Source organism: Bos mutus, chromosome 12, assembly GCF_027580195.1.
Source record: "Bos mutus isolate GX-2022 chromosome 12, NWIPB_WYAK_1.1, whole genome shotgun sequence".
Lineage (NCBI taxonomy): Eukaryota > Metazoa > Chordata > Mammalia > Artiodactyla > Bovidae > Bos > Bos mutus.
The window spans coordinates 19,029,265-19,056,127 of NC_091628.1; the positions used below are offsets into that span (position 1 = coordinate 19,029,265).

The 26,863-nt window shown below is 43.6% G+C and overlaps 2 protein-coding genes across 16 annotated transcripts in view; one reads left to right on the forward strand and one right to left on the reverse strand.

Annotated features, from left to right (window-relative positions):
- SETDB2 (SET domain bifurcated histone lysine methyltransferase 2) overlaps window positions 1–15,766 on the forward strand; it is a 77,483-nt gene extending 61,717 nt beyond the window's left edge. For 4 of the 7 annotated variants that reach the window (XR_011466280.1, XR_011466281.1, XR_011466285.1 and 1 more), the window contains 2 exons: window positions 2,932–7,686; window positions 7,883–7,954. Coding sequence is in view for 1 of the 7 variants with exons in the window: in XM_070380323.1 (XP_070236424.1) it covers window positions 2,932–3,065; window positions 7,652–7,686; window positions 7,883–7,954; window positions 9,171–9,226; window positions 9,962–10,144; window positions 10,537–10,585; window positions 11,548–11,679; window positions 13,024–13,095; window positions 15,027–15,166 (873 nt within the window). In the remaining 6 variants the exon portion in view is untranslated. Of the gene's footprint in view, window positions 1–2,931; window positions 7,687–7,882; window positions 7,955–9,170; window positions 9,227–9,961; window positions 10,145–10,536; window positions 10,586–11,547; window positions 11,680–13,023; window positions 13,096–15,026 lie in introns of those variants that run through there. The other 3 variants (XM_070380323.1, XR_011466283.1, XR_011466284.1) reach the window with 3 other exon arrangements.
- RCBTB1 (RCC1 and BTB domain containing protein 1) overlaps window positions 13,087–26,863 on the reverse strand; it is a 68,758-nt gene continuing 54,981 nt past the window's right edge. For 6 of the 9 annotated variants that reach the window (XM_070380329.1, XM_070380324.1, XM_070380325.1 and 3 more), the window contains exon 13: window positions 23,705–25,969. In XM_070380329.1, coding sequence (XP_070236430.1) covers window positions 25,829–25,969 — 141 coding nt within the window. In that variant the 3' untranslated portion in view covers window positions 23,705–25,828. Of the gene's footprint in view, window positions 13,596–23,704; window positions 25,970–26,863 lie in introns of those variants that run through there. The other 3 variants (XM_070380331.1, XR_011466286.1, XM_070380328.1) reach the window with 3 other exon arrangements.

A 26,863-nucleotide genomic window follows, 5' to 3' on the forward strand; every position in this document is an offset into this window, starting at 1 on the left:
GACCCTCACACCGGTCCCTGCCCTGCATCTTGCAGCACTTCCTTCTTCTCACGTCCCGGACATACTCTGCTGGGATGTCTTACCTTTCAGGCTGCTTCCCAGGTGCCTGGGCTGTTTTTCCTCCTCTGCTCACCCTCTGTGAGGTTTGGAGTGCCCAAGGCCCTGTGCTGGGTTCCTTCATCAATCTGAACAGCCTTCCTCCATGACCTCATCCAGTTCCCGTGGCTTCAGGACCACTCTTATCCCTGGACTCTTTTTATCTCCAGCCCTGAAGACCAGCCTGACATACTTAACCTGGATGTCTAATTGCATCTCCGTTAAACTGGCCCAGAAAAAAACTAGTTCCATCCCCTGCACATACCTGCACACGGTCCATCCACAGCTGTCTGCTTCTCCTCTGCAAATAGCATATCGCTTGTCCGCCATCATCTGCTCCGCAGCCCCAGCCCCGCATCAAGCCCATTAGCATCACCCTATAGACCTTGCGCCCTCCTCTTCTCTCTCACCACCACCCATCCACCAGGGTGGGGTCTGACCCCACTCTCTCAGATGGTTGTTGAACACTGTGGATACCTGTCCCGCTTTTCTCTCCCGCCCACCCCTCCCAGCCCATCCTCCATACAGCTGCCAGAACAGCATCTTTACGCGTGTTTATGCTCCCCTTGCACGAAGATAAAACTGCAGCTCATCACTGTGGTTCATAAGGCCCATATGTCCAAGCCCTCAGTTGCCCCCTGGATCTTAGCTCAGACTCTCCCCCTTGCGTCCCCTCTGTTCCAGCAACACTACCCATCCCTCTTGTAAGCTGGCCAGTACGGAAGCTCATTTCTGTCACAAGAACACAGGCCTTCTGCTGACGATGTCCTTACCTCTGCTTTGATGTAGACTAGGAGCCCTTATAATGTCACCCCTTTAGGGAGGCCTTGTGTATCACTGACCACCCAGTTTGAAATAGGGAACCAGAGACACTCTATCACTTGGCCTTAATTCTCTACAAAGCATATGTCATTGTTTTAAAGTTGGCTTTATTTGATCATTGTCTGTCTCCACCACAAAGTTTACTTCATAATGGCAGGTACCTTATCCACTCCTGTTTCCCTTGTCCTAGAAGAGAGCCTGCCAGGTCAACAGGGACTCCGTGGTCTTTCGGTGAGGCAGTGTTTATTGTTCAGTTGCTAAGATGTGTCTGACTCTGTGACCCCATGAATTGCACACCAGGCTCCTCTGTCCTCCACTATCTCCTGGAGTTTGCTCATGTCCATTAAGTTGATGATGCCATGCAACCACCTCATCCTCTGTCGCCCCCTTCTCCTGGCCTCAATCTTTCCCAGCATCAGGGTCGTTTCCAATGAGTCAGCTCTTCGCATCAGGTGGCCAAAGTATTGGCGCTTCAGCATTAGTCCTTCCAATGAATATTCAGGGTTGATTTCCTTTAGGATTGACTGGTTTGATCTCCTTGCTGTCCCAGGGACCCTCAAGAATCCTCTCCAGCACCACAATTAGAAATCATCAGTTCTTCAGCACTCAGCCTTCTTTTTGGTCCAGCGGTCACATCTGTACATGACTACTGGAAAAAACCATGGTTTTGACTGTGTGGACCTTTGTCGGCAAAGTGATGTCTCTGCTTTCTAAAACGCTGTCTAGGTTTGTCATAGCTTTCCTTCCAAGGAGCAAGCGTCTTCTGATTTGATGTTTATTAGCTGTTTGTATTTCTGGTGTGATTTGCCTCTTCCCGTTTTTCTGTGGGTTGGTAGATTCTTAACCCGTTTTCAACTATGCAGCAAACAGTCTTCCTTTTTTCTTTTTATGGTATCTTATCACCTTAAAGGTGGCGCTTACATTTTCTTATGTAGTCAGATCAGTCTTTTTCTTTGTGGCTTCTGAGTTTCCTGCCTTGCTTAGACAGCCTTCCTCACTTCAGTACTATACTTTTTTTCTTTTCTCATATTTTCCAGATTTCAGTAGGTTTTTAAAAATAACCTATTTTTTATATAAAGCCTTATTCCACATGAAATTTATTGAGAAATATATTGTGAGGTAGGGATCTTACTCTTACTTCTTTTCTGTGCATCTAGTTAGATGCCCCCCCAACGTTAAACGATCATTCTTTGTACTCTGACTTCATATCCTGCCTTCCGCACAATCTAATTGCTCTCCCATATTTGCATTTTGTTTATTTAGAGTTGTTTGTGCTGCTCTTGGGATACTGTGTGAGCTTTCTCCTGTTTTGCTAGGTGGTTACCTTGCGCTTGTACTTCGTGCAGCCAGAGCGTGATATAAACCAGCCTTGGTCATGGCTCAGATTCCCCCAAACGGTTAGGTTTCTGTCCTTCTAGCCATCTCTACCCCACCTTCCTATCAGGCCAATAGACTAATACAGAGGCAAGAGATCAAATGAATTGAAGTAAGGAAAAAACTTACTCTTCAGAAGTTTTATGTTTGTTTTTTTTACATTTTTGGCCTTTCTGCATAGATGCCAAAGAGGTTTCCCTTCCTTTCTCTCATGTCTCCTCAGTCAAGCGTCTATAATACACGTGCTGTTATCCCCAGGGAAGAATGCAGGTCCAGGAGAGGGGAAGGGGCCTGCTCGAGATGGCACAGCTGTTAGGGCACCCCCTGGAGCTGCCCTTGGCCACAGGCTCAGTGTCACCTACAGAACCTCTTGCCTAGAGCCAGGCAGTGTTGCCAGCCCTGCTTTTTAGAAATCTCTTAAAGAGAGGGGACAGGATCAGATCATTACAAAACATCCCAGTTAGCTGAGGTTGTGCTGAAATTCCAAAACGAGCAGCCAGGTGTCAGGACCCAGTGTTTGTAACTGAGGACATGAGGGCAGCCAGCTTAAAAATAGCACTTGATGACCTCTTGCCTTTTAATTTTCAACAAAAACTCTGAAAAAGCAGGTGCTTACTCAGTAAATCTCCTCTTCTGTAGAAATGCACGTTTTGCGGGAAAAAAGGAGCCACCGTGGGATGTGACTTAAAATCCTGTTTCAAGAATTACCACTTTTTCTGTGCCAAGAATGACCACGCAGTTCTGCAAGCTGATGGACGTACAGGAATTTATAAGTATTTAATAAAACTGTTGTAAAGCGACATTTGGGGGAGGGGTGGATTGGAATATGGAATGTTAGATTAAGAGAAGACTTTTTAAAGCTAGTTTTATACAAATTCTTTCCAAGTAGGAATGTGGTTTGGGAGATGCCCGGTTAGGAACCTGACTTCAAAAGACCATCCCTGGCTTCCCAGGTGGCTCAGTGGTAAAGAACCCACCTGCCAGTGCGTGAAAGTGGGTTCAGTCTCTGGGTCAGAAAGATCCCGAAGGAGGGCAGGGCAACCACTCCAGTATTCTTGCCTGGAGAAAGAATCCCACGGACAAGAGGGCCTGGCGGGCTACAGTCCACAGAGTCACCAAGAGCTGAACACAACTTAGCGACTAAACAGTAACAATAGTTGTAAGAAGGAAAGCAGGGTTGGTTTTGTCTGGAGTTTGCTCTCCCTGCACCGTGTCTTTCCTGGTAGAAAGTGCTGCTTGTCATAGGGGCGCAAGTGACCTAACAGGTGGCCACAAGGCTGGGAACCAGTCCACACTCGCTCTTGTCTGCAAACAGGAAGGAGCCTTCTTAGTCACAGGTCCCCACTATACCATCTTGTCTCCAAATGGATGCATTTCCCACTAATGTCACCACCCTCTTCACTATAGCCTCTGAAAATGACAAACTAGGCAGCAAGTACAGTTATCAGACATCAAGTCCTTGAAGAAAAACTTGTTTTGGCTTTGAGATCCTGCTCCTTGTCTTTCAGTTATTCTGTCATGTTAATTTTTACACAGTGAGGCGTATTTCAAATCTACTACAAGTGTATTTGTTTTACCCGGAGAAACTTGATCTTCCTTCTGATGAAAGATGTCAGTTAAGTCATTATACAGTTTAGTCAGAGGAAATCAGTAAGCCAGTTGTTAACTGATTCAGGTCATTGTAAGTGAACTCTTTCATATATAGATGCAGTGTAGAATATGTTATATAAAGGTGAAGAAAGTTATATAATGGTCTTAACAGTTTTGACCTTTTTAACGTTATGAGATGGAGTAAAACAGAGACTGATGGTCTAGCGTGGACAAGCCAGGGAGACACCTGTCACTTCTTTGGGGGCATGTGAATAGATTCTGATCGAACCGGACATTTTATTTATTTTCGCTGTGCTGGGTCTTCGTTGCTGCGCACGGGCGTTCTCTAGCTGTGACGACGGGGGGCCACTCTCGAGTTGCTGAGACGGCTGCTCTTTGCGGTGGCCTCTCTCGTTGCAGAGCTCGGGCCCCGGGTACACGGGCTCTAGGGCACAGGCTCAGCAGTCGTGGCACACAGGCTTAGCTGCCCCTCAGCATGCGGACTCCTCCCAGACCAGGGATCGAACCTGTGTTCCCTGCGCTGGCGGGTGAATTCTTTATCACTGGACCACCAAGGAAGTCCTGGACATTTTAAAGTTCAGGGAAATATACACATTTTTTTCAGTCACAGTATCCGAATAATAGGATCAGTGTTAAGAGGATTATTATTTTATAGTTGGGAGTATAGCTGATTTACAGTGTTGTGTTAGTGTGAGGTGTACAGAAGTGATTCAGCTCAGGCTTTCTCAGACTCTTTTCCATTACAGGTTGTTACAGAATACTAAGCAGGGTTCCCTGAGCTCTACAGTGGGTCCTGATGGCTATCTGTTGTATATATAGTAGTATATATATGCTAATCCCAAACTCCTAATTTATCCCTCCCAGAGGGTTACTTTTAATACGATTTTTTAAGATCTATTACATTCCTAAATGATATTTTAAAATTCCATATGGAGGGTAGACTCCCCCCCCCCCAATTTTATCAAAATCTTCCAACACTAACTTTATAACCCACTTACTTTATGCCAGGAATACTTCAAAGTACTTTGCAAAGATTAATTCATTTAAAACTCATATAATAGCCCAGTAAGGTAGATACTGTTATTCCCATACTATTATGAGGAGACTGAGGCCCTGAGGGACAGTGATTTGTACCCAGGCCACACTTTTGGCAAGTAGCAGAGCTGGGCTAAAGGGCTCCAGAGGCTTTGCTCTTTGCCACCACATCCTCTTTAAGCTTAGGGGCCATATATGCCAAAATATGGGCAAACCTAACATTCCAAAAAGTCTAAAGTAATTTATAAAATAATTTGACTTCTGATTTTACAAGTTCCATAGGTATTTTCTTGCTTGAGACTAGACAGGAAATGTATGAATATGTTAATTTTATATTTTTTATATTTGATTTACAGAGAAACCCATGGGTTGTAATATTCTTTCACTTTTATTACTTACCTTCCCAAAGAGCTTGTTTTATTATGACTTCTCCAAAGTCCTGAAACACCCACTGTGAAAGACTATTATTGGCAGAGCTACAAGGTCAAACAAAAAGAAGTTCCTGCTATACCTTAAAGTCTGAAAAAATACTGATCATATATTAGAACCACTGAAGAGAGACTCCATAAAATAATCCTTTTTTGTCATAGTTTTTATCAAGTATCAGGCTTCCCTGGTGGCTCAGACAGTAAAGAATCTGCCTGCAATGCAGGAGACCCAGGTCTGATCCCTGGGTCAGTAAGATCCCCTGGAGAACGGAATGGCTACCTGCTCCAGTACTCTTGCCTGGAGAATCCCATGGACAGAGGAGCCTGGCGGGCTATGGTCCCTGGGGTCGCAAAGAGTCGGACACGACTGAGCGACTGACACTATCAAGTACCAGGTGAACTTTCATTGATTTTTTATTGAATTGAAACATTCAGAGTGCCTGTCACGCACAAGACCCGTTGTTATGTGCTGTGATATAAAGAGGAACAAGATGTGGACTAAACCCATTACCTCATGGGAGAACCAGAAGGTCAGAACTATCAGCCTGTGGCAGGATGGGAGCAGGAGGGGACTTGCGTGAAGCTGGCTTGGCCTTCAGTTGATAATTGTTGAAAATGGGTGGGGGCATGGGAGTTCATCACATCTCCACTTCTCTCTGTTTGAAATTTTCCATAAAAAATTAAGTATACCTGGCAAACAAAAGTGCTCAGAGATACCAGAATCCGAAGGATGAGGAGATTAATACTGATTGGGGATGGGGGGTGGTTTGCTGGGAGAACTGCATGGAGGAGGCGGGCACTGGTATAAGATGGGAAGAATTCATACATTCTCCTAGGCGCGGGGGACCCTGCATCTGGGGGTCAGCACCTTAAAGATCTGGGGGCAGAGGAGGAACAGAGGCTGCAGAAAAAACCGGGGCCAGGGCAGCTCCTTCACTCAGAGCACCCCTCTGCTGCAGCTGCACTTCTTCCTTCTCTTCTATGGCTGATCAGTTCCAGGCTTGTGAAGATCAAAGATCTGGGGGCGATGTCTGTGGAGTTAGAGAACTACTCGCCCCGCAGATTAATGCATGCAACTTGCAGTTTCAGTTTCTTGTTTCTTTTTGGCTGCGCCTGGCCTTTGTTGCTGCATAGGCTTTTCTCTGGTTGTGGAGAGCAGGGGCCGCTCTTCATTGCGGTGCACGGGCTTCTCATCGCGGTGACTCCTCTTGTTGCAGAGCACGGGCTCTGGGCGCATGGGCTCAGCAGTTGGAGCACGTGGGCTGGGGTAGCACAGGATCAGTAGTTGTGGCATGCTGGCTTAGATGTCCTGTGGCACGTGGGATCTTCCTGGACCAGGAATTAATAACCCGTGTCCCCTGCTATGGCAGGTGGGTTCTTAAACACTGGACCACCAGGGAAGTCCAATTTTGTGCTTATTGTGGAAAAGCAACTTCGTATAGTCTGATGAAAATTTGTGCCTTAGCTGTTGGATTGCTCAGGATCTTTATACAGTAAAATCCCACTGACCCCTATGTAATAAACATATGTTTAAAATATGTCATCAGCACTCACCCCTGCAGAGAACATGTTGATGGTCCACGTGGTTCAAGGGCACCAGGGACGCTGGTATGGGCTCCATCTGCACTTGATGTGTGTCAATCATGAATGCAGGCTTGAGCAGCGATTTTTTGTTTGTTTTGGGGTTTTTTCCCTTGGCCATGCTAATGTAGCATGTGGAATCTGAGTTTCCTGACCAGGGATCAAACCCTCACCTCCTGCATTGGGAGCACAGAGTCCTAACCACTCAACAACCCAGGGAAATCCCAGCAGTTTTGTTTTTAATGATTTTATTTATTTATGGCTGTGCTGCGTCGTCTTTGCCGCAAAGGCTTTTCTCCAGTTGTGGCAAGCGGGGGCTTCTCACTGTGATGGCTTCTCTTGTTGCAGAGCACAGGCTGTAGGGTAAGCAGGCTGCAGCAGTTGGGGCACATGGCCTCAGTAACTGCGGCTCCCAGGCTCTACAGCACAGGCTTAGTAGTTGTGGCGCACACAGGCTTAGTTGTTCCAAGGCCACGTGGGATCCTCCTGGATCAGGAATCAAACCTGTGTCTCCTGGATTGGCAGGCACATTCTTTACCACTGAGTCACCAGGGAAGCCCAGCAATTTTGTTTTTAAAATAAATACTTAGGGTTAAGCCCTCATGAAAAACAGGTTAGTTCCCTTTTAAGTTACAAAGCAATAGGCGTAATACTTTAAAAATATAAATCAAAATATCTGACTCTCTGAAATTTCATGTTTTCAGAGTGTTTTGCCAACAACATGCTGACCCTCAAAATGGTAAGTATCTAAAATTCAGTGTTGTGGGTTTAAAAAAGGTAAACATTTAGGTAAGACATGGAATAATCTGATGTACTGGCCTCAGTAAGTTAAAATACAAGTTTTTGAGTTAAAATGTTAAATACTTTTAAAATTAAGCTGTTGGTCCCTGTGCAGTGTGCAGTATATAATGGACTAAATTTCTCTCTGTAACTAGATCTACCATCGGTGAAGCCTTTGTCTGGTGTCTTCCATTCTCACTACAGTGAGCAGACCAAACCAAGACACGGTAAAAAGCTGTGGCTTTTGTGACTATTCATCTTCTAAAATGAGTATCAATTGCTGTATGTTCCCTGAATGCGATTTTCCTAAGAATGCATGATTAGCATTTCTGTTCTGAGGACAGTGGGTCCTGGCTGCTTAGAGTTAGGTAGCCTTTGTGTTCTGCTGGAACAGCCGTCTTGCCGACACTTAACCGGAATGCTGTCTGTTCATGGGAGTCAGCCCTTGGGTAAAGGCTTAGTTCCCTGTCCTGCCAGCTGCATTGTGCGGTGTTAAACAATGCTCTCTAAACCTATGAGTTACCCTCATTCTTCAACCATTAGCCTTTCAACTTATCAGATATACTATAAAAAATACTGTCAATCAATGTTTACTGACAGGAAAAGATGACCATAATGTGTTTCCAAAAGCAAATTGTAATACCATTTGTAATGAATCCTTTCCCTGGATGAAACTTTTTTTTTTTTTTTAATTCTTCCAAAAGTGTTCTGTGTATACAAACATATCTACTACTGTCCTTCGCTTTTTTCACTTCATGTATCTTAGAGATTCTTCCCTGTCAGTGGCTGTGAGTAGATCTTACCTCATTTTTTAAAATAGGCTTCATAGTCTTCCACTGTGTATCTTACTCAGTTGTATAGCTGAAACAGTTGTTTCCAGCTTTTTCTATCACATTAAATACTGTAGTATTCTTCTGGAATCATCCTTGTGCAGGTATGTAACCATACTGTTTGACTTCCTGTAAGTAGATAGCTGGGTCAAAGCGTATGCAGAGTGAAACTCTGGGTTAACTGTTGGCTAGTTATCTTCTAGAGGCCACACCAGCAGTACACACGATGACCCAAATCCTTGCAAACTTTATATATTAAACATCTTCATCTTAATCTGTCCAGTGAAAAATTGTTTTCCTCTGAATATCTTTACTTTGGGTGAAATTGAGTGTATTTCTCTATCTTCTGATCAGTCCTGTGACCTAAGTTGTTTTTCTGTTTAATGAACCCTCCTCTCCAGAGCTCCCCATTTGCCTTTTTTCTGCCTACGCTGCCTTTTTCATATTGATTCACATGGTCTTTTTATATTTTAAAATTTGCCCTTTTGTCATTTGTTTTGCAGACATTTAGTCTTAAGTCTGACATATCCAAGTTTGACATTGTACACTTTATGCAGTCAAGCATTAGTCTTTTCCTTTACGAATTCCAGTGTCTACATAATTTGTTTTTCAGCCTGCTTTTCAGGAGTGAAAAGAAAAAGAGGAAGAAGTAAACGTCATCATGTACAGGTAATTTGACTTCATTTTATTACAGCTTTAATTTTCTCCATACAGTCTTTTAAACCATTCTGAATTTTGGGTGACACAATGATAGATGGTAAGATGAATACAAAAGAGAAGTCGGATGTGTCTTGGGTGTGCAAGCACATAACCTCCAGGTGACCATCCCGTGGCTCCTGTAATACGTGCCCTGGTACCAAATCAGTGAGGATCTGAGCGCACATGGTACATGGAACATCCTTACCTAGCCAAGTATTTCCCAGCTACAGGATCCATATTTGCCCTAATACGTGACTCATAATTTTCTGGATTCCTGTTATGGGTAAAGCATATGAAAATGTTTTGGGGATTTGCAGTAGCTCATATAAGCTAAATTAATATGAGCCAGTAGCCTTCACCTCTCACCCTTTATACAAGAGGGGCTTATTACACCTCTTAAGGTTTTGTTAGACAACACAAAAATACATTTGATGTTTATGCCTATAGACGTGACTTTCACCATAGGCATATCACTGAATTTGATAAAACTTCTCATTTTATGCAATACAGTAAGTCCCCTCCATATGAACCTTCAGGTTGCACCCTTTCAAAGACGAGGACGTGTGTTGGCACGTCCAGTCACATAAGCCGGTTACTTGTCTGGCGTACACTGTCACCTGTGTGCACCCTCTACAGGGGGTGGTTCTGCTGTGCACTTTACAGTACAGAGACTACAGTAGTACAGTATCTTTATTTCAAGCACAGGACCCGAACGTAGAACGGCACGCGAAGGCTGCAGCAGCCGTTCAGAACGCAGTCCCGTGCTGCCCCGTCACCTGTGACGAGAAAAAGAGAGCTCCCATCCAGACAACACTGGATCGCTTTTTCAAGAGGGTAGATAGAATTGAATCCAGCAAGGAACCAGAACCTGTGCCCTCAACCTCAGGCGTGAGTGAAGCTGCGGCTTGCCCTCCACCTCCTACCACTGCCGACCCTTCAGCTCTAGACCATCTCCCACCTCCTCTCCCTTCTCCAGTCAGTAGCTCCTCCTTCCACTCAGCTAGCCCCTGTGTGCCAGCTGTTATACTGTACTACTGTACTTTTCAAGGTACTGTAACACTAAAAATGTTTTTATTATTTTTGTGAAAAGTATTCTACACCTATTACAGTACCGTATAGCTGATTGTGTTAGTTGGGTACCTAGGTTAACTGTTGGAATCACAAATTGGACTTCCAAATGCGCTCTCAGACTGGAACTTGTTCATATGTAGAGGACTTACTGTATTAAGTATCAACAGTAAAAAAATCAGTGTAAAGTAGTTTTGATTCTTCTCTCCTAGCCACCTGAGAGAATGGCATTGAAGAAGGAAAAGGACGGCAGACACACAGGTTTGCTATAAGTTTTCAGTAACAAATATGGCTTACAGTACTTATTACCGTGAATTTTAGAGTTGGTATCCTACTTTATTCTTCTGGACTTGTAGTAGTGAACTGTGAGAGTAGAAATCTTCTGTCATCACTATCCACTCCATCAAAATCTCAACAGATCAAGGTAACAGGGTGGGATGGTCCACAGCTCTTCAGGATTAGGAAAGGATACAGAAGCCAGGTTGCCCGAGTTCATCCAGTGACACGCCGCCCCTCACCCTGTGATCCCCTCCCCGCACCCCAGGAGGCTGAGCCAGTAATTTTACCTTTCTGTTAAGGAAATGGACTTCCCTTGCAGCTCAGCTGGTAAAGAATCCACCTGCAATGCAGGAGGCCTGGGTTTGATCCCTGAGTTAGGAAGATCTCCTGAAGAAGGGAAAGGCTGCCCACTCCAGTATCCAGTTAAGGAAATAGATATTCCATAATGATAACAGTCAATTGTGACAGAAAAAAAATGAGACTATTATCTCAAAGATTTGAAGCTAAATTTTAGAAAATTCTATTTACATCATTATTCTAAGCAGGGAAGTTGTTTTCCCTTTTTATAACATTTCATTGTTTCAGCTTGAAAAAAAAAGAGCTATGGTGAAATTAGAAGAAAAGATAAAGGTGCTGTGCTGTGCTTAGTCACTCAGTCATGTCCAACTCTTTGTGACCCCATGGACTGTAGCCCGCCAGGCCCCTCTGGACTGAATTGCCATGCCCTTCTCCAGGGGATTTTCCCAACCCAGGGATCGAACCCAGGTCTCTCAGATTGCAGGCAGATTCTTCACCAGTTAGCTACCAGGGAGGCCCAAAGTGCTGTGTATGTATTACCTAATAACGCTCATCCACCATCAGGGAAAGCCTGAAGGAGTGAGTGTGTGTGGGATGGCTGCCCTGAGACGCACCACGTCCTTCTAAAGTTCTTTTCTTATTCTTAGACGCAATTGTGAAAGCTGCTTTTCTCAAGAAATGTAAAGAAGCAGGGCTTCTTGACGCTTTATTTGAAGAAATATTAGACAAACTTCATTTGATTCAGGAAAGACTCATGGATGAGACCACTGCAGAATCAGGTACTGAAGTAACAAATTTTCTACATACAGAGATGTCTCACAGACCTATATCGTGAACAAAACAAACACCCCCCTAAAGTACACATTTTCTATGCTGTTTCTTCTTTTCCTTCTTTATCTCATTCTTTAATAAAGTTTATTCATCCAGATCTCTGTAAGTCAACAGGATGTAAGTAATTCACAAACTCATTAATGTAGTAAAAGAAAAAAAAATAGCCTGGTGCCCTGGAAGTTTTAATGTTTTTTCCCAGAGGTTCATAACTAGATTCATTCACACACTTGCCCCCTCCCCGCAACTGAGCATGTTCACTACTAAGATCTGAGAACGGCATTCATTATGTTAGTTTTGATTTGACTCAGATTCTGTTCATTAAAAAGCTAGCTGCCTTTTTTTTTAAACTATAAAACATAAAAGAAAGAGATTTTAACGTTTTTGTTGATTTGGGTTTAAAGATGCCTTTCCGAAACAGCTCTTTTGGCGGCTTAAGTTCCATCTGTACACGCAGGTATATAGCCACGTACCCTTCTTATAAGCTGTGTTAGGAGCTTAAAGGCAAGGATACTGGACTGAATTGCCATGCCCTTCTCCAGGGGATTTTCCCAACCCAGGGATCGAACCCAGGTCTCTCAGATTGCAGGCAGATTCTTTACCAGTTAGCTACCAGGGAGGCCCAAAGTGCTGTGCATGTATGATCTAGTAACGCTCATCCACCATCAGGGAAAGCCTAAAGGAGTGAGTGAGTAAATAAAGCTGACACTTAAATAACAGGTTTGAACTTTACAGGCCCACTTACACCTGATTTTTTTTTCAGTAAATACTACACAATAAAATACTACCCAATCTGTGGATGCAAAACCACAGATCGAGGAACTGCATATTTGGGGGGCTGGCTATAAAGTTTAGCCTGGATTTTTGACGGCACAGGTGGTCAGCAGCATAGCTGTCTTAAAAGGAAAAGCCTGACTATATTTTAGGGAACAATGTAAAATATATGATTATTTGAAAGGGATTTTTTTTCCATAGGACAAAACCAAAAAGTGAAGTTATAAGCAAACATTTGCCAAAGATCACGCACTAAATTCTTCTGTTTGCTTATTCTTGTCTCTAGATCAAGCACATGTGAACTTGAGCATGCCCCTTAGGACCACCTGGGGGGCTTGTTAACACGGTGGCTCCTTTTTGATCCAGTGAGGTGCTAGGAGTTTGCATTTCCAGCAAGTTCCCTGGGGAGGCTGCTGCTGCAGGCTGCAAGGGGTGCCCGCTCTGTGTGCTGCTCCTTATTTGGGGTTACTCTGTGAGGTGTTTCTGTCTATATAAAACTGAAAATGTTTTTCTCTCTCCAGACTATGAAGAAATCGGGACTTCACTTTTTGACTGTAGATTGTTTGAAGACACACTTGTAAACTTTCAAGCAGGTATGTGAGTTATAACTGAGCAGCAGAGTTCATAAATACTTCCATACTGAAAATAATATAACACTAGTCAGGTGATGAAAGTCCTATTCTGGAAGAATGTTCAATTCAGTTTCATTCAATTAAAAAGCCCATTACAAACATGAGCCCTCACCCAGAAGGAACACACATATACACAGAGACACACGTGCACAGAAGAACCGCACATGATGGAAACAGCAGGTACCCGTAAGTGGCTGGATTACAGTAACTTCTTTTGTCTTAGTGCTCACTGTATTTTCCACATTTAATACAGACACAAAATACTTTCCTAATCAGAAAAAAACTCATTTAAAAAGTAGAAACAACAAAAAAAAATTGACCGCAGAATGAAGTATTTGGGCACCATGTTTGAACACCAGCAGGAGTGGGTGAGGCTGTGATATCAATCATGAGGCCACCGTCTCCCTCTCACTTGGTGTGATGTGTATACATTTCAATTCTGCCAACATTAATCTTCAAATCTAATGGGGGAGAGGGAAAGTTGTGATCAATTCTAAAGTTCATCAAAAAAGAACCGCCAAGAAATTTTTGAAAAAACCTGCTGGAAACAGAGACATAATTTTTCCATAAAACACTGAGCAGTGGTCCTTTCACCACTGTTTCAGATGCCTTTGAAAGAGGCTAAGTTTCCACACTGATGGGTCTTGCCTGACTTCCCCACCAAGGCTGCCACACACAGCTGGCCAGGCTGTGCCCTGCACATCCCAGGCAGGCGCGGAGGGCACAGGGTTTGGGGCAGAGGGCTCCCCCTGAAGTTGAAAACAAACAATGGCCTACACTCTGTTCTTTTCCGGAGATGTATTTGTCTTTTCAGCAAACATATTAAAATACTTTCCCTGTGAAGAAAATATTAGTTCATACTCCTCCCTCAGTATGCACAAGCCTTTCTCATTTTTGTTTTCATAATACACATTTCTGTTTGAATTTTGTGTTACATTTATAATCGACAGGAAAATGTTGTTTTTAATTTACCAACAATGGTGTTTTTTTTTTTTTTTTACCAGTCTCTTGAGACTGTCTGCATACTTCTAATGGGAGTACCTTTTTTTTTTTGAAAGCACCGCTTTATTTTGTATTTTGACTTTCGTTTGTGTTTATTTTTCTTTCGTATTAAAGTGACATGTTTAGCACATGTCAGCACCCAGGTGAGTCAGTTGGGAGCAGTACAGTGTATTGTTTGCGGGGTGTGAGCACCAGGAAGAGACACTGTTAGGAGGAGACACTATTTGGAATTGCATGAGAACCAACTTAGAAGATTTAACTTCTGACGCTCCAAGGGGTAACTCTCATGCTTAATTCAGCCTTTCCAATGTTCCAGAAAGTTAACTACAGATATACAGATACTCTAAGAAAAGATTATGTATGTATATATTTTAATATTCTTCCATTTTCACGTTTTAAAAAAATGACATTGCCATTGAGTAGTATTATAAATTCATAAAGCCTAACTAAAGTAGCTTCTAAGTTGCCACAATAAAAGCACTCCTATTTCTAAATAAAGCCAGAAGCTTTTATGTAACATTAAAACTAGGATGCATTTGTCTGAAAGATCTGCCTTACCTTCGGTAGTCTAACCACATCCTCTCCCAATAAATGGATAATGTGCAGCATGAAGGTTATACAGTTGCTGCTTTCAAGTCCTCAAAGATATACAGAAGCTACCTTTTCTAATTGTATACAAAATTTTCAAGAATTATGGACCCGCCTTAAGTGTGATAAATACTAGAATTCGATCCTGAACTAGAAGAGGAAGCAAAGGCATGAAAATTCACAAGACACTGGGCCCTTTTCATTGGGGCACAGGGCTGTGCACTGAGCACTTTCAGAAGTGGCCAGAAGCAGTACATGATGTGCAGAAGCACTGAGTAACCTGAATACCTTCCTTCTCACAGCGATAGAGAATCAAATTCATCAATCTGAAGAGAGGCGACGGCAGCTGAAGGAAGAGATTGAGCTACTCCAGGACTTAAAACAAACCTTGTGCTCTGGGCTTCAGTCAAGTTCCACTTCAGATTCTTCCCTGTCTTCTTAAGAAGCACCATTTCCTAAGCCAGGAATCGAGCACAGTTGCAAACAGGGTGAAAGCTGGAGACCGGCCTGTGAAAGCCACACACCTTCAGCACCAGGCCCCCGGGGAGTCTCTGGTCCTTGCCCGCTCTTACCTGTTCTTGCTGATGGGTACATCTGCCTCCCCCTCCTTACTGTCATCTTCTACCTCTCTCCCACTAGTAAGATATTCCTCAGAGTCTACTTGAGTAAATTAGACCATGCTTCCCATGGCTCTTAAAAATCTTTTAGTGGCCTCCTCCCCTCCCCCACTCCGGTGAGCCAAGTGGACGCCAGGTCCTCCTGCCCCAGGGCCTCTGCACGTTCTGCTGTGAGGTCTTCACCGAGATCGTCCTTTCTGCTCACGTCTCTTCTCAGTGTAAGCCACTGTATCGCACATCAGACCGCTGGCGTGTAAGCAGCCTGTGGGCAGAAACTCCCATTCCTGTTTTTCTCCCTGTCACGTTTCCAGCAGCTAGCATGCTCAGTAAACGTTAAATGGATAAACTGTTTTTATCTTTTGAGACTAGTTCCAGTCCATAATGCCTCTTTGATATAATAAATTTTTATATTATACATTACCAAACCTGTCTGCTTTTGAAATTTCTCTTCATCCACAGTCACCACGTGAGTACAATATCATCTTCAAAATAAACATTTAAAACCGGCCTCTCTGGAGGTTTTTCTCAACCTAACAATATACAGTTCAGATGTTATGTCCTCTTCATGTCTGACCTCTGAAAACTTCACATTCACGTTTCTACCTTTTTACCACACTATCTGATCCACAGCAGTGCTACATTTCAGCATGAGTTTGATCCGAGTCCCATCTGGCACATAATACACTCAAAAAATACCTGTTGAAGAGCAGGACGTAAGTGAAGAACATGTCCATCCCTGCTGTAGTGGCAACCCCAGCCCAAGTCACTAATAACCGGGGGCAAAATCTTAGTGGTGTCCAAATTTGGCTACACATCAGAATCATCAGAGGACAAACTACAGAAGCCAAAAAAATATATATGTATGTATATATACTTTAGATTACAAGGTGGCAGAGTAGAAAGACTCTTGAGCTCACCTCACCTCACAGGCATACCAAAATTACAACTTGCTGCCCAGCTGGTACAGTGGTAAAGAATCTGCCTGCCAATGGCGGAGAAACGAGAGATGTGGGTTGGATCCCTGGACTGGAAGACCCCCTGGAGAAGGAAGTCGCAATCCACTCCAGTATTCTTGCCTGGGAAGTTCCATGGACAGAGGAGCCTGGAGGGCACAATCCCTGGGGTCACAAAGAATCGGACACGACTGAGCATGTGTGCACACACACACCAAGAACTACTATGGATCAGAGAGACTGAGTGAACACACGCACACACACACAACTATGTATTGCTATGGATCAAAGAGACGGAAGGTACCTAACGGTCTTTTCTACAACTAAAGATAAAAAGAAAGAACCATGACCAGATACGTGGTGGTGCAAACACACAATATAGTCAAGACCAACACTTGGGGGTGAGTGACCCACAGAGAGGTTCTCTCCAAGGAACAATGGATCTGAGCCTCTGGGACATTCGGCTTTGGAGGTCAGTGGGGCTTGCCTTTGGGAGTCCCAGGGGGCAGGGGGAAACGGAGACTTCACTCTTAAAGGCTGCACACAGGAACTCATGCTCCAGGGCACAAGCAGGAATTTGAAAAGAGCCTGGGACAGACCTGCCTGCTCATTGTGAAGTGTCTCCCTGAGAGCTGGGAGGCGACTGGAGCTCACCTGGAACACAGAACCGGCGTTTCTGGGAGCTCATTCTACCACGTGGACACTGCTGGTAGACCAGTGGCCAACACCATTCTGGAATCCTCTAGCTTTAGCCTCAGTAAGAGCCGTGCCCCTGCTCACTAGCCTACAGGTACCAGTACTGGGAGACCTTGGCCTTCCCAGGTGGCGTAGTGGTGAAGAATCCACCTGCCAATGCAGGAGATGTGGGTTTAATCCTTGGGTCGAGAGGATTCCCTGGAGGAGGGCATGGCAACCCACACCAGTATTCTTGCCTCGAGAACTCCACAGTCAGAGGAGCCTGGCGGGCTATAATCCATGGAGTTGCAAGAGTTGGATACAGCGACTAAACAGCAGCAGCAACTGGTATACCTCAGGCAGAACAACTGGTATACCTCAGACAGAGCCCCACACACCAGCAGACCTGCTGCCTTAAGACCCCCGAGCCCAGAGCCACCCCGGACACAGCCCTGCCTGCCACAGGGCCAGGCCCCGGTGCAGAGACAGCAGACCTGATCACCCTGGGACCCAGCTCTGTCCACCAGTGGGCAGACATCAGCCCCAGACTCCCCGGAGCCCCAGCCCACTCACCAGTGAGCCTGCTCCAGCCTGGGGACCAGCCTCACCCACCTCAGGACAACCACAGCCCACCCCCCAGCAGGCCAGTACCAGTCCCTGGACCAGATGGGCCCAAGCCCCGCCCACCAGGAGATAAACCCAATTTCAAGACACCCCGACCCAGGACTTCCCAGGTGGTCCAGTGGCTAAGACTCCACACTCCAAATACAGGGGACCTGGATTCAATCCCTGGTCAGAGAAGTAGAGTTTGCATGGTACAATTAAGAGTTTGCATGCCACAACTAAGATCCTTCATGCCGCAACTAAGACCCAGCACAGGTTTAAAAAAAAAAAAAGACACCCCAGACCCTGTAGCCAGCTGTGTCAGGAACTGACCATACCCACCAGGGGTCTGACACCAGTTCTGGGACCCCAGGGCCCTGAAGCAAGATTCCAGGACCTGGCTTCAGCCACCAGGGGGCAGGACCAGCTCCAGAATCTCCTGGACCCAATTCCTGGTTCCAATGAGCCAGCACCAGCCCCTGGGTGAGCCTCGCAGAGTTCCACAGCCTCGTGATCCACCTGCCAACCAGTGGTCAGCTGCCTCTGTACAAGGCAGGGCCTGGCAACCCATCAGACCAGAGGCCAGCCACACCTTCCAGACAGCCCTCAGTGGTCAGCCTGCCACAGCAGAAAGACCCACACAGAAGGGCACCCCCTACCAAAAGCCACTTCTCCAAAGTCAGGTAACATAACCAACCTCCCCAATACACAGAAATAAACACAGTAAGTTAAATAAAATGAGGTGACAGAGGAACACTTCATCCCAGATGAAAGATACAATCCTAGAGTGAAGCAGAGGCAGAGTTCCAAGTCATGATCATAAAGATGACTAAAGAACTGAGAATAAGAATAAATGAACAGTGAGAAATCAGAAGTTCTTAAAAAAGAGAAAACATAACCACCAAAAGATGACGAATATAATAACTGAAATGAAAACACACTAGAAGGAATCAATGGCAGGCTAAGATGATATAGATGGACAGGTCCATGGGCTGAAGACAGTAGTGGGAATGAATCACTGCCACTGAACAGAAAAGAAGAATGGAAAGAGGGCAGTTGAGATCACTGAGACAGTAACAATCACACTAACATTCATATTATAGAGAATCCAGAAGGAGAAGAGAGAAAGGGCCCGAGAATACACCTGAAGACACAGAAGCTAAAGACTTGCCTAACCTGGGAAAGAGAACAGTCACCCAAGTCCAGGAAGCATAGAGTCCCAAACAGGATCACCCCAAAGAGGACCACACATACTGTAATTACAATGGCAAAAACAGAAGATAAAGAGAGAATATTAAAAGCAACAGGGAACAACAAGTTACTTATAAGGAAACTCCCATAAGGACATCAGCTGACTTTTCAGCAGAAACTCCGCAGACCAGAAGGGAGTAGCATGATCGTATTTAAAGAGATGAGAGGGAAAAGCCTACAACCAAGAATACTCCTCTTGACATGGCTCTCGTTCAGATCTGATGAAAATCCAAAGTCTCACAGACTAGCAAAAGCTAAAAATGTTCAGTGCCACCAAACCAACTTTACGACAAATGCTGGAGGAAACTTTTTAGTGGAAAAGAAAAGGCCACACAACTAGAAACACCAACATTATAAAAGGAAAAAACTCACTGATAACGGCAAACATACAGCAAAGACAGTAAATCATTCATGAACAAAGTTAGCAGGAAGGATAAAAGACAAAAAGTGAAAGCGTTAGTGTTAGCTGCTCAGTCCTGTCTCTTTGTGATCACGTGGACTGTAGCCCGCCGGGCTCCTCTGTCCCTGGGATTCTCCAGGCAGGAATACTGGAGTGGGTTGCCATGCCCTTCTCCAGAAAAGACAAAAGTAACAGTAAAAATCATTTATGCCTACAAAAAGAAGGGACGGACAAGACAAACAGATTCAAAATATATGTCAAAAACAGTCATCATGAGGGGAGGAGAGTACAACTGTAGGGCTGTTAAAATGCATCTGAAATTAAGAGATCAACAATTTAAAATAATCACATATACATAGACATAGACTGCTTATAGAAAAGGAGAAGGCGATGGCACCCCACTCCAGTACTCTTGCCTGGAAAATCCCATGGGTGGAGGAGCCTGGTGGGCTGCAGTCCATGGGGTCGCTAAGAGTCGGGCACGACTGAGCAACTTCCCTTTCACTTTTCACTTTCATGCATTGGAGAAGGAAATGGCAACCCACTCCAGTGTTCTTGCCTAGAGAATCCCAGGAACGGGGAGCTCGGCGAGCTGCCATCTATGGGGTTGTACAGAGTCAGACACAACTGAAGCGACTTAGCAGCAGCAGCAGCTATACAAAAACCTCATGGTACCCATAAACGAAAACCCCAAAAAACAGTAACAGAGAAAGAAATTCAAACATAAACTAAAAATAATCATTAAATCACAAGGGAAAGAGAACAAAAGAAGGGGAAAAAAAAACAAAAATAAATACAAAAACAGTCTACAAATAGAACTACAAAACAATTAATGAACGGCAATAATTGCAAACATACCAATAATTACAAATGTAAATGGATTAAATGCTCTCATCAAAAGACAGAGACTAGCTGAATGGATATAAAAACATGCTTCCTACAAGAGAGTCACTTCAGATCTAAAGACACACGGAGACAAAGTTAAAAGAAGGAGAGGCATTCCATGCAAGTGGAAATCAAAAAACAATACTGTACCAGACAAAATAGATTTTAAAACAAAGATTGTTAAAGAGGTAAAGAAGGACATTACGTAACAATCATGGGATCAAAGAAGATATAACAATGGAAATATACAGACACCCAACACGGGACCACCTAAATTTATAAAGCAAATATTAACAGACATAAAGGGAAAAACTGACAGCAACTCAGTAATAGTGGAGAACTTTAACAGCCCAATTACATCAATGGACAGATTATCCAGACAGGAAATCTATAAGGAAACACTGATCTAGACACAGCAGTCTAGACACATTAACCATCTACAGAACAAAAAGAACCTACTGAATGGGAGAAAATATTTACAAATGATATGAGTGATAAAGGGTTAATATACAAAACATGTAAATGATGCATATAATTCAACAAAAAAAAACCCATCTTGATTGAAATAGAAGACCAAAAGGGACATTTCTTTAAAAAGGACATAGAGATAGATGGCCAACAGGCACATGAAAAGATGCTCAACACTGCTAACTCATCAGGGAAATGCAAAAAGTATCATGAGGTATCACCTCACACCTGTCAGAATGGCTATCCTCAAAAAGACCATAAGTAGGGGAGTTCCCTGGTGATCCAGTGCTTAGGACTTGGGCTTTCACTGCCGTGGCCCGGGTTCAATGCCCCAGTATTCACAGCAGCATTATTTACACTAGCCACGATATGGAAGAAACCTAAGTGTTCATCAACAGATGAACAGATGAAGATGTGGGGTGTGGGTGTGTCCTAGTCAGCCATCAAAAAGAAGGAAATTCTGACATTTGCAACAACGTGGATGGACTTGGGGGGTATTACGCTAAGTGAGATCAGTCAGAGAAAAAGACGGATGCTGTATGTTTTCAGTTACATGTGAGACCTAAAAATTAAAACAAACTAGTGACTATAACAGAAAAGAGACTCACAAGTACAGAGAACAAACTAGAGGTTACAAGTCGGGTGAGGGAAGGGGCTGGACACAACACAGCATTAGGGGATTAAGGGCTACAAACTATTATGTTTTATAATGAATAAGCTATTAGGATACACTGTACCACAATATAGCCAAGATTTTATAATAGCTATAAATGGAGTATAAGCTATAAAAATGTTGAATCAATATGCTGTATATCTAAAAGTAATCTTATAAATCAACTACTGGAAAAAAAAATCCATTGAAACTGGAAAAAAAAATCCATTGAAACTGGAAAAAAAAAATCCATTGAAACTGGAAAAAAAAAAAAATCCATTGAAACTGGAAAAAATAAATAAATAAATAAATCAACTATACCTGAATAAAAAAGCCAAGGCTCCACCTTAGACCTGCTGAAGAAAGATTTGCCCCCGTCTAGATGCTGCTGTAACTTCAGCTTGCCTCCCCGATCTTACATCCTACAGCAAAGCTTATCTGAGGAACAGTTCTCATGTCATGACGTTTATTTCTAAAAAACCCTCTGGCCTCCACTTTACTTTCAGATTTCACTGGTCACTCACAGTGGTAACTCAGCACAACAGAGCAACAAGAACGAGGCAGCCATCAGGTGGCAAATGTTGGACAAGTGAAAACAGAACCTGGGTTTGCACTTCTGCAGTCGCTTACTGCTGAAAAAATTATTTAATCTGAGCCTAATTCTGCCTAGTCTATGGTACAAAAATGTGGGCATTAAAAAAGAAAACATAGGGGCCTTCTCTGGTAGTGCGTTGGATAAGAATCTGCCTGCTGTAAGGCAATGGCATCCCACTCCAGTACTCTTGCCTGGAAAATCCCATGGATGGAGGAGCCTAGTAGGCTGCAGTCCATGGGGTCGCTAAGAGTCGGACACGACTGAGTGACTTCACTTTCACTTTTCACTTTCACACATTGGAGAAGGAAATGGCAACCCACTCCAGTGTTCTTGCCTGGAGAATCCCAGGGACGGGGGAGCCTGGTGGGCTGCCGTCTATGGGGTCGCACGGAGTCGGACACAACTGAAGCGACTTAGCAGCAGCAGCAGCAGCCAGTTCAGGGGACACAGGTTCGATCCCTGGCCAGGGAAGATTCCACACGCCAGGCTAAGCCAGTGTCCCAACTGCTAAGCCCGCACGCCTGGAGCCCGGGCTCTGCAACAAGAGACGCCACTGCGATGAGAGCCCGTGCAACCGCACCTAAGAGTAACAGGCTCCCGAGTGCCGCAACTAGAGAAAGCCCTCGAACAGCAACGAAGACTCAGCGCAGCCAGAAAACAAAAACAAAGTATTTGTGAAGCACAGGGCCTGGCATCGTGGGAAATAACTGTTCTCATCCACGTCACACACACACAAACACCACACGTGTCCACACGGCCTCCCCTTGCCAACACTGCTGCCTGAGGAGCCCTGGATTATTTTTTCCATTCTGACCAAACGAGCTTGCTTACGGTAACGTTCTGAAAGGCGTGTTAGCCCCACCTCTAAGCCGTTGCTTGGGCCGCTCACCTGTTTTGGAAATGGGCTAAAAGGACAGTGTGTGTGCCCCCGTGCCGCACCAACAGGGCCTTCAGAACGAGTACTTCTCACACTAACCTGACGGGGTTTCTTCTCAATGACTTACGAGAAGCTGTTTCTAAATGTTACGGTGTTTACTCCTAAATCTCGCTCTTCTCTCCTAACAATTTTCACATTCCTTGAGGACAGGGACTATGTCTCACCCCTCATTTATTAGTCCCCCAAAGGATCCGGATATATTAATATTTTTTCGCTGTGATGGCTCAACTGTAGTGTCTTTCAGCAGGAATAAAGCTAGAGCCTATTTTCTGGGGTTGGGGCATAGCTGAGACACAGCATGCTCGTGGTGAAGTTGAAAGTCACTCAGTCGTGTCCGACTCTTTGCGACCCCAGGGACTGTAGCCCGACCAGATTCCTCTGTCCATGGGGATTCTCCAGGCAAGAATACTGGAGTGGGTTGCCATTTCCTTCTCCAGGGGATGTTCCTGACCCAGGGATCGAACCCGGGTCTCCCGCACTGCAGGCAGATGCTTTACCCTTTGAGCCACCAGGGAAATGCTCACAGTGGTACCTGCTTTTAGCCTAATATCCAAGAATCAGAGTACTGCTTTTTTTAAAATTTTTCATTGCAAAATACACATTACCGTATTAACCATGGTTAAGTCCAGCAGCATTAAGTCATTCACATTGTTGTGTACCATCTGCGCACAGGACACTTTTTATCTTACGAAACTGAAACTCTGAACCTATTATGTAATCACCCCTCGGACCCCTTCCCCCAGCCCCTGGCAACAACCATCTACCTTGACTGCTCGAGGGATCTCACGTAAGTGGGATCATAAAGGGCTTGTCATTTTGTGACTGGCTTATTTCACTGAGCATAACACCCTCAAAGTTCATCCAAGTGGCAGCATGTGTCAGAATTTCTTTCCTTTTTAAGGCTGCATATTATTGATTTTTGAGAGGGAAAAGATAACTCTAGATGCCCATTTTAACAGACTGCTTTATTTATTAACATGTCACTCTAAACACTGCATAAATACAACCTGTATAACTAGAGTATCAGATGTTCCAGTAAGAAGTTCAAGAGTATATTTTAGGGCTATTTTAAGAAATACAAATATTTCGGCTTTCATAATTATGTCTGATGAAGAAAACAACTCAAAGAATAGTTTTTATCTCCTGACGTGATTAACAAAACCAGGTAGAAAAATAAGAGAGCATAATTAAAAAAAAAACACATACACACAAGTACTTTCTGAAGGACTTTTTCCTGTTCTCTTCACTGAATACATACTCATACAAATAACTCAGTAATCTGAGAAGTGGTTCTTCACCTATTAGGAACTCGGCAAATATTTGTTGAATGAATGAACTATCTATGGAAATGGATATACTACGTTAATTTGTGCTTTTGTTAAAGTGTTTTTTTTCAAGTAAGAGCAATAGTAAACACACTGAAGTTCTTGCTTTGCCCGGATAACTGACTGTTATAAATACTACCCATCATGGCTAATAATCAAATTAATGTACATTTCTCGACCTAGTAAGAAAATTCTATCATGCTGCAGTAATAATCCTAATGTAGTAACTCACTGGGCTTTGATCACTTGCAACACGGTCAAGGAAAGGGGGCTGGGATTTCTGGGCTTGTGTTTATTGCCCCCATCAATGAATTCCCATCTTTGGGCCCTCCCCCGCCAACACACACAGAAACTTTGCTAAAAACAGTAGCTGCAGCATCTCTTCACCCTCTTGTTCATTTGAGTCTGAAAATGTATCTAGTCTCAATTCAGATGGGAGACCTTCCAAACAGCAAACAGTTCACCAGGGGAGCTTCCACAGAGAGAAATGAGTCTGTTGGCCAGAGAGAAAAACAAAGGCTTGCTCTCCAAGCAAGCTCCACAGACACGTGAAGCAAGCTGCAAAGACACACACTGAACACTCTTACTCCCAGAGCCACGTTTCATAACCAGACCACCCGCCCCTAATTCAGATCCTTCTTCAAAGTCAAGTTGTGCTAAATATTATACCTAACACGACCAAAAGGAAAGTCAAATGTGAAAGCTGGTGAAATTTCAAATAAGCAAAATGTATGGTGGTATTTGGCACAGATAAAATCCAATCAAAACAAACTCTGTTAAGTCCTGTAAGAAACTTGGGTTTAAGAACTACTTATTTGAGTCAGACATAGCAAATCTGATGATTCAGCAACCATGATTTAGGAAGCAAGAGAATGAGGAATATATCACTATTATCCTCTTACATGATTAGCATTTATAGGGGAAAAGGTGGGGGCATTTAAATTTGGGTTCTCAAATTTAACCTTAATAAAACACTGTTAGAAGTGGAGACTCTGATTTATAAAATATTCACCTTCACCCAAGTGAAGTTTCTTCCATTATTAATTTTTCATAGATAGTTCTACATTACTACTCTTGCATGTACTTAGGCCTTAAGAGAAACCCTGACTAACTGAGAAATTCGGCTTTGTGTAATTACCATTTCAATAGGTTTATATTAAATTGAATATCATTTTGAAGTTAAAAAAAGTCATCAATGATGCAAAAACACAAACAAAACCTCAAACGATCTTAACTATCCCTTCAAAGTGAGGCCACAGACCTGGTGACTAATGCAGCTCTCAGCCAAGTCCCAAGTCAGCACCTTTCATTCTGGGGGGCGGGGGGGCCTCTACGCCTCTCACAATTCGTGCACTATCCCAACTCCTGGGAGCAAAAGGGCTGCCGATACATGAGCCAGGAGAGTTGCCACAAACGTCCGCTTCCAACTTTAGAAGTTCCTCTAATCAAAAACAAACAGAAACAAAAAAACAACCAACCAGCAAAACTTTCACCCCTTTACAATGTCCCAGCCAAATGTTAAGGTCACATTCAAAATACACACATCTGGAAATAGTTTAAAATGGGTTCAGGAAGAGCCGTGCACTCTTCACATATCCCTACACAGAGAACTGTATCCCAATGTGAGCAAGACATGTGATGGTTTGTTATTTTTTACCTGCAGAATTACATCCCTCATAGAGCACAAACGACACGCCTTCACCAGCCCCAGAGCACTCACACAAAACCCAGCAGTCTTGGGCTTCAGTTCTTAAAGGCTCCACATTTACTGGCTTTAGCAATGAATTCCTTTAGGAGAGGGCCATCCATTTGCCAAAATGCTGCAGTCTGTGTGACTTCTGTCAAATGATTGATGCAAAACTTAAAGCAGAATTCTTCTAAATCCTGGACACACACAACAAAAATAAAAACAAGAAGAGGCCTTTTTTTAATTAACTTTGATTGAATTCCTTCTCTCCAGATCCCTCACCCCAAAGCTCTCACCCTCCCCTAGAAGAGATTTGAGGCCAGAAACCTCATACTAGGCAAACACATGACCACAGGTACAAGGCAGAAAAAATACCAACTATTTTCTCATCACACAGTAAAAGCAATGGTTCCCTTACTCAGGTCTGACTCTTCAAAACACACACACAGTTGTGGGATGTAGGGCTGCAGTTTCTTCACAATTATCACATAATCCAGTCACTCGAAGACATGGTTTTAAAAAGTTGAAAGCAACTTAAGTCCATATAATATGTTTTACTACATTCAAGCATCAGGGAAAAGCATTAAGATGTGGGTCATTTGGTTCAAGGGAAGAAAAGACTTTTCAGAAACAGAAAAATGATGAAATGATCAACCTAAAGTGACACATTAAAAATAAAAATTCTAAAAAAACAATTAAAAAAAATTAAATAAAAATTCCAAAGACCTTAAAATCACTTTCATGCTCTCCTATATAAAAATGTCTTCATTTTTAAAGCCACAAGGAGTAATACACTATAATTCCCACCACACTAATTTCTCAGATGGTCAATCAGAGGAGAAGGGTCACCAGCTACCAACATTCACAGCGCAAGTCTCACACACAAGTGGCAAACTGAGAGTTTAAGAGCCAACTTGTGCCTGTGCTAAGACATGCTTTCACCCCAGCAAAATGCTACTGTGACCTTGTTCCTTCAAACGTTGGAACATACATTTATTACATCAACTAGGTAACCTGGAACGTGCACAAAGGTGAAGTCTGACAGCTCGCTTTCTGTAACCTGGCCAGCAATACTGAAGGTCAATATTCAG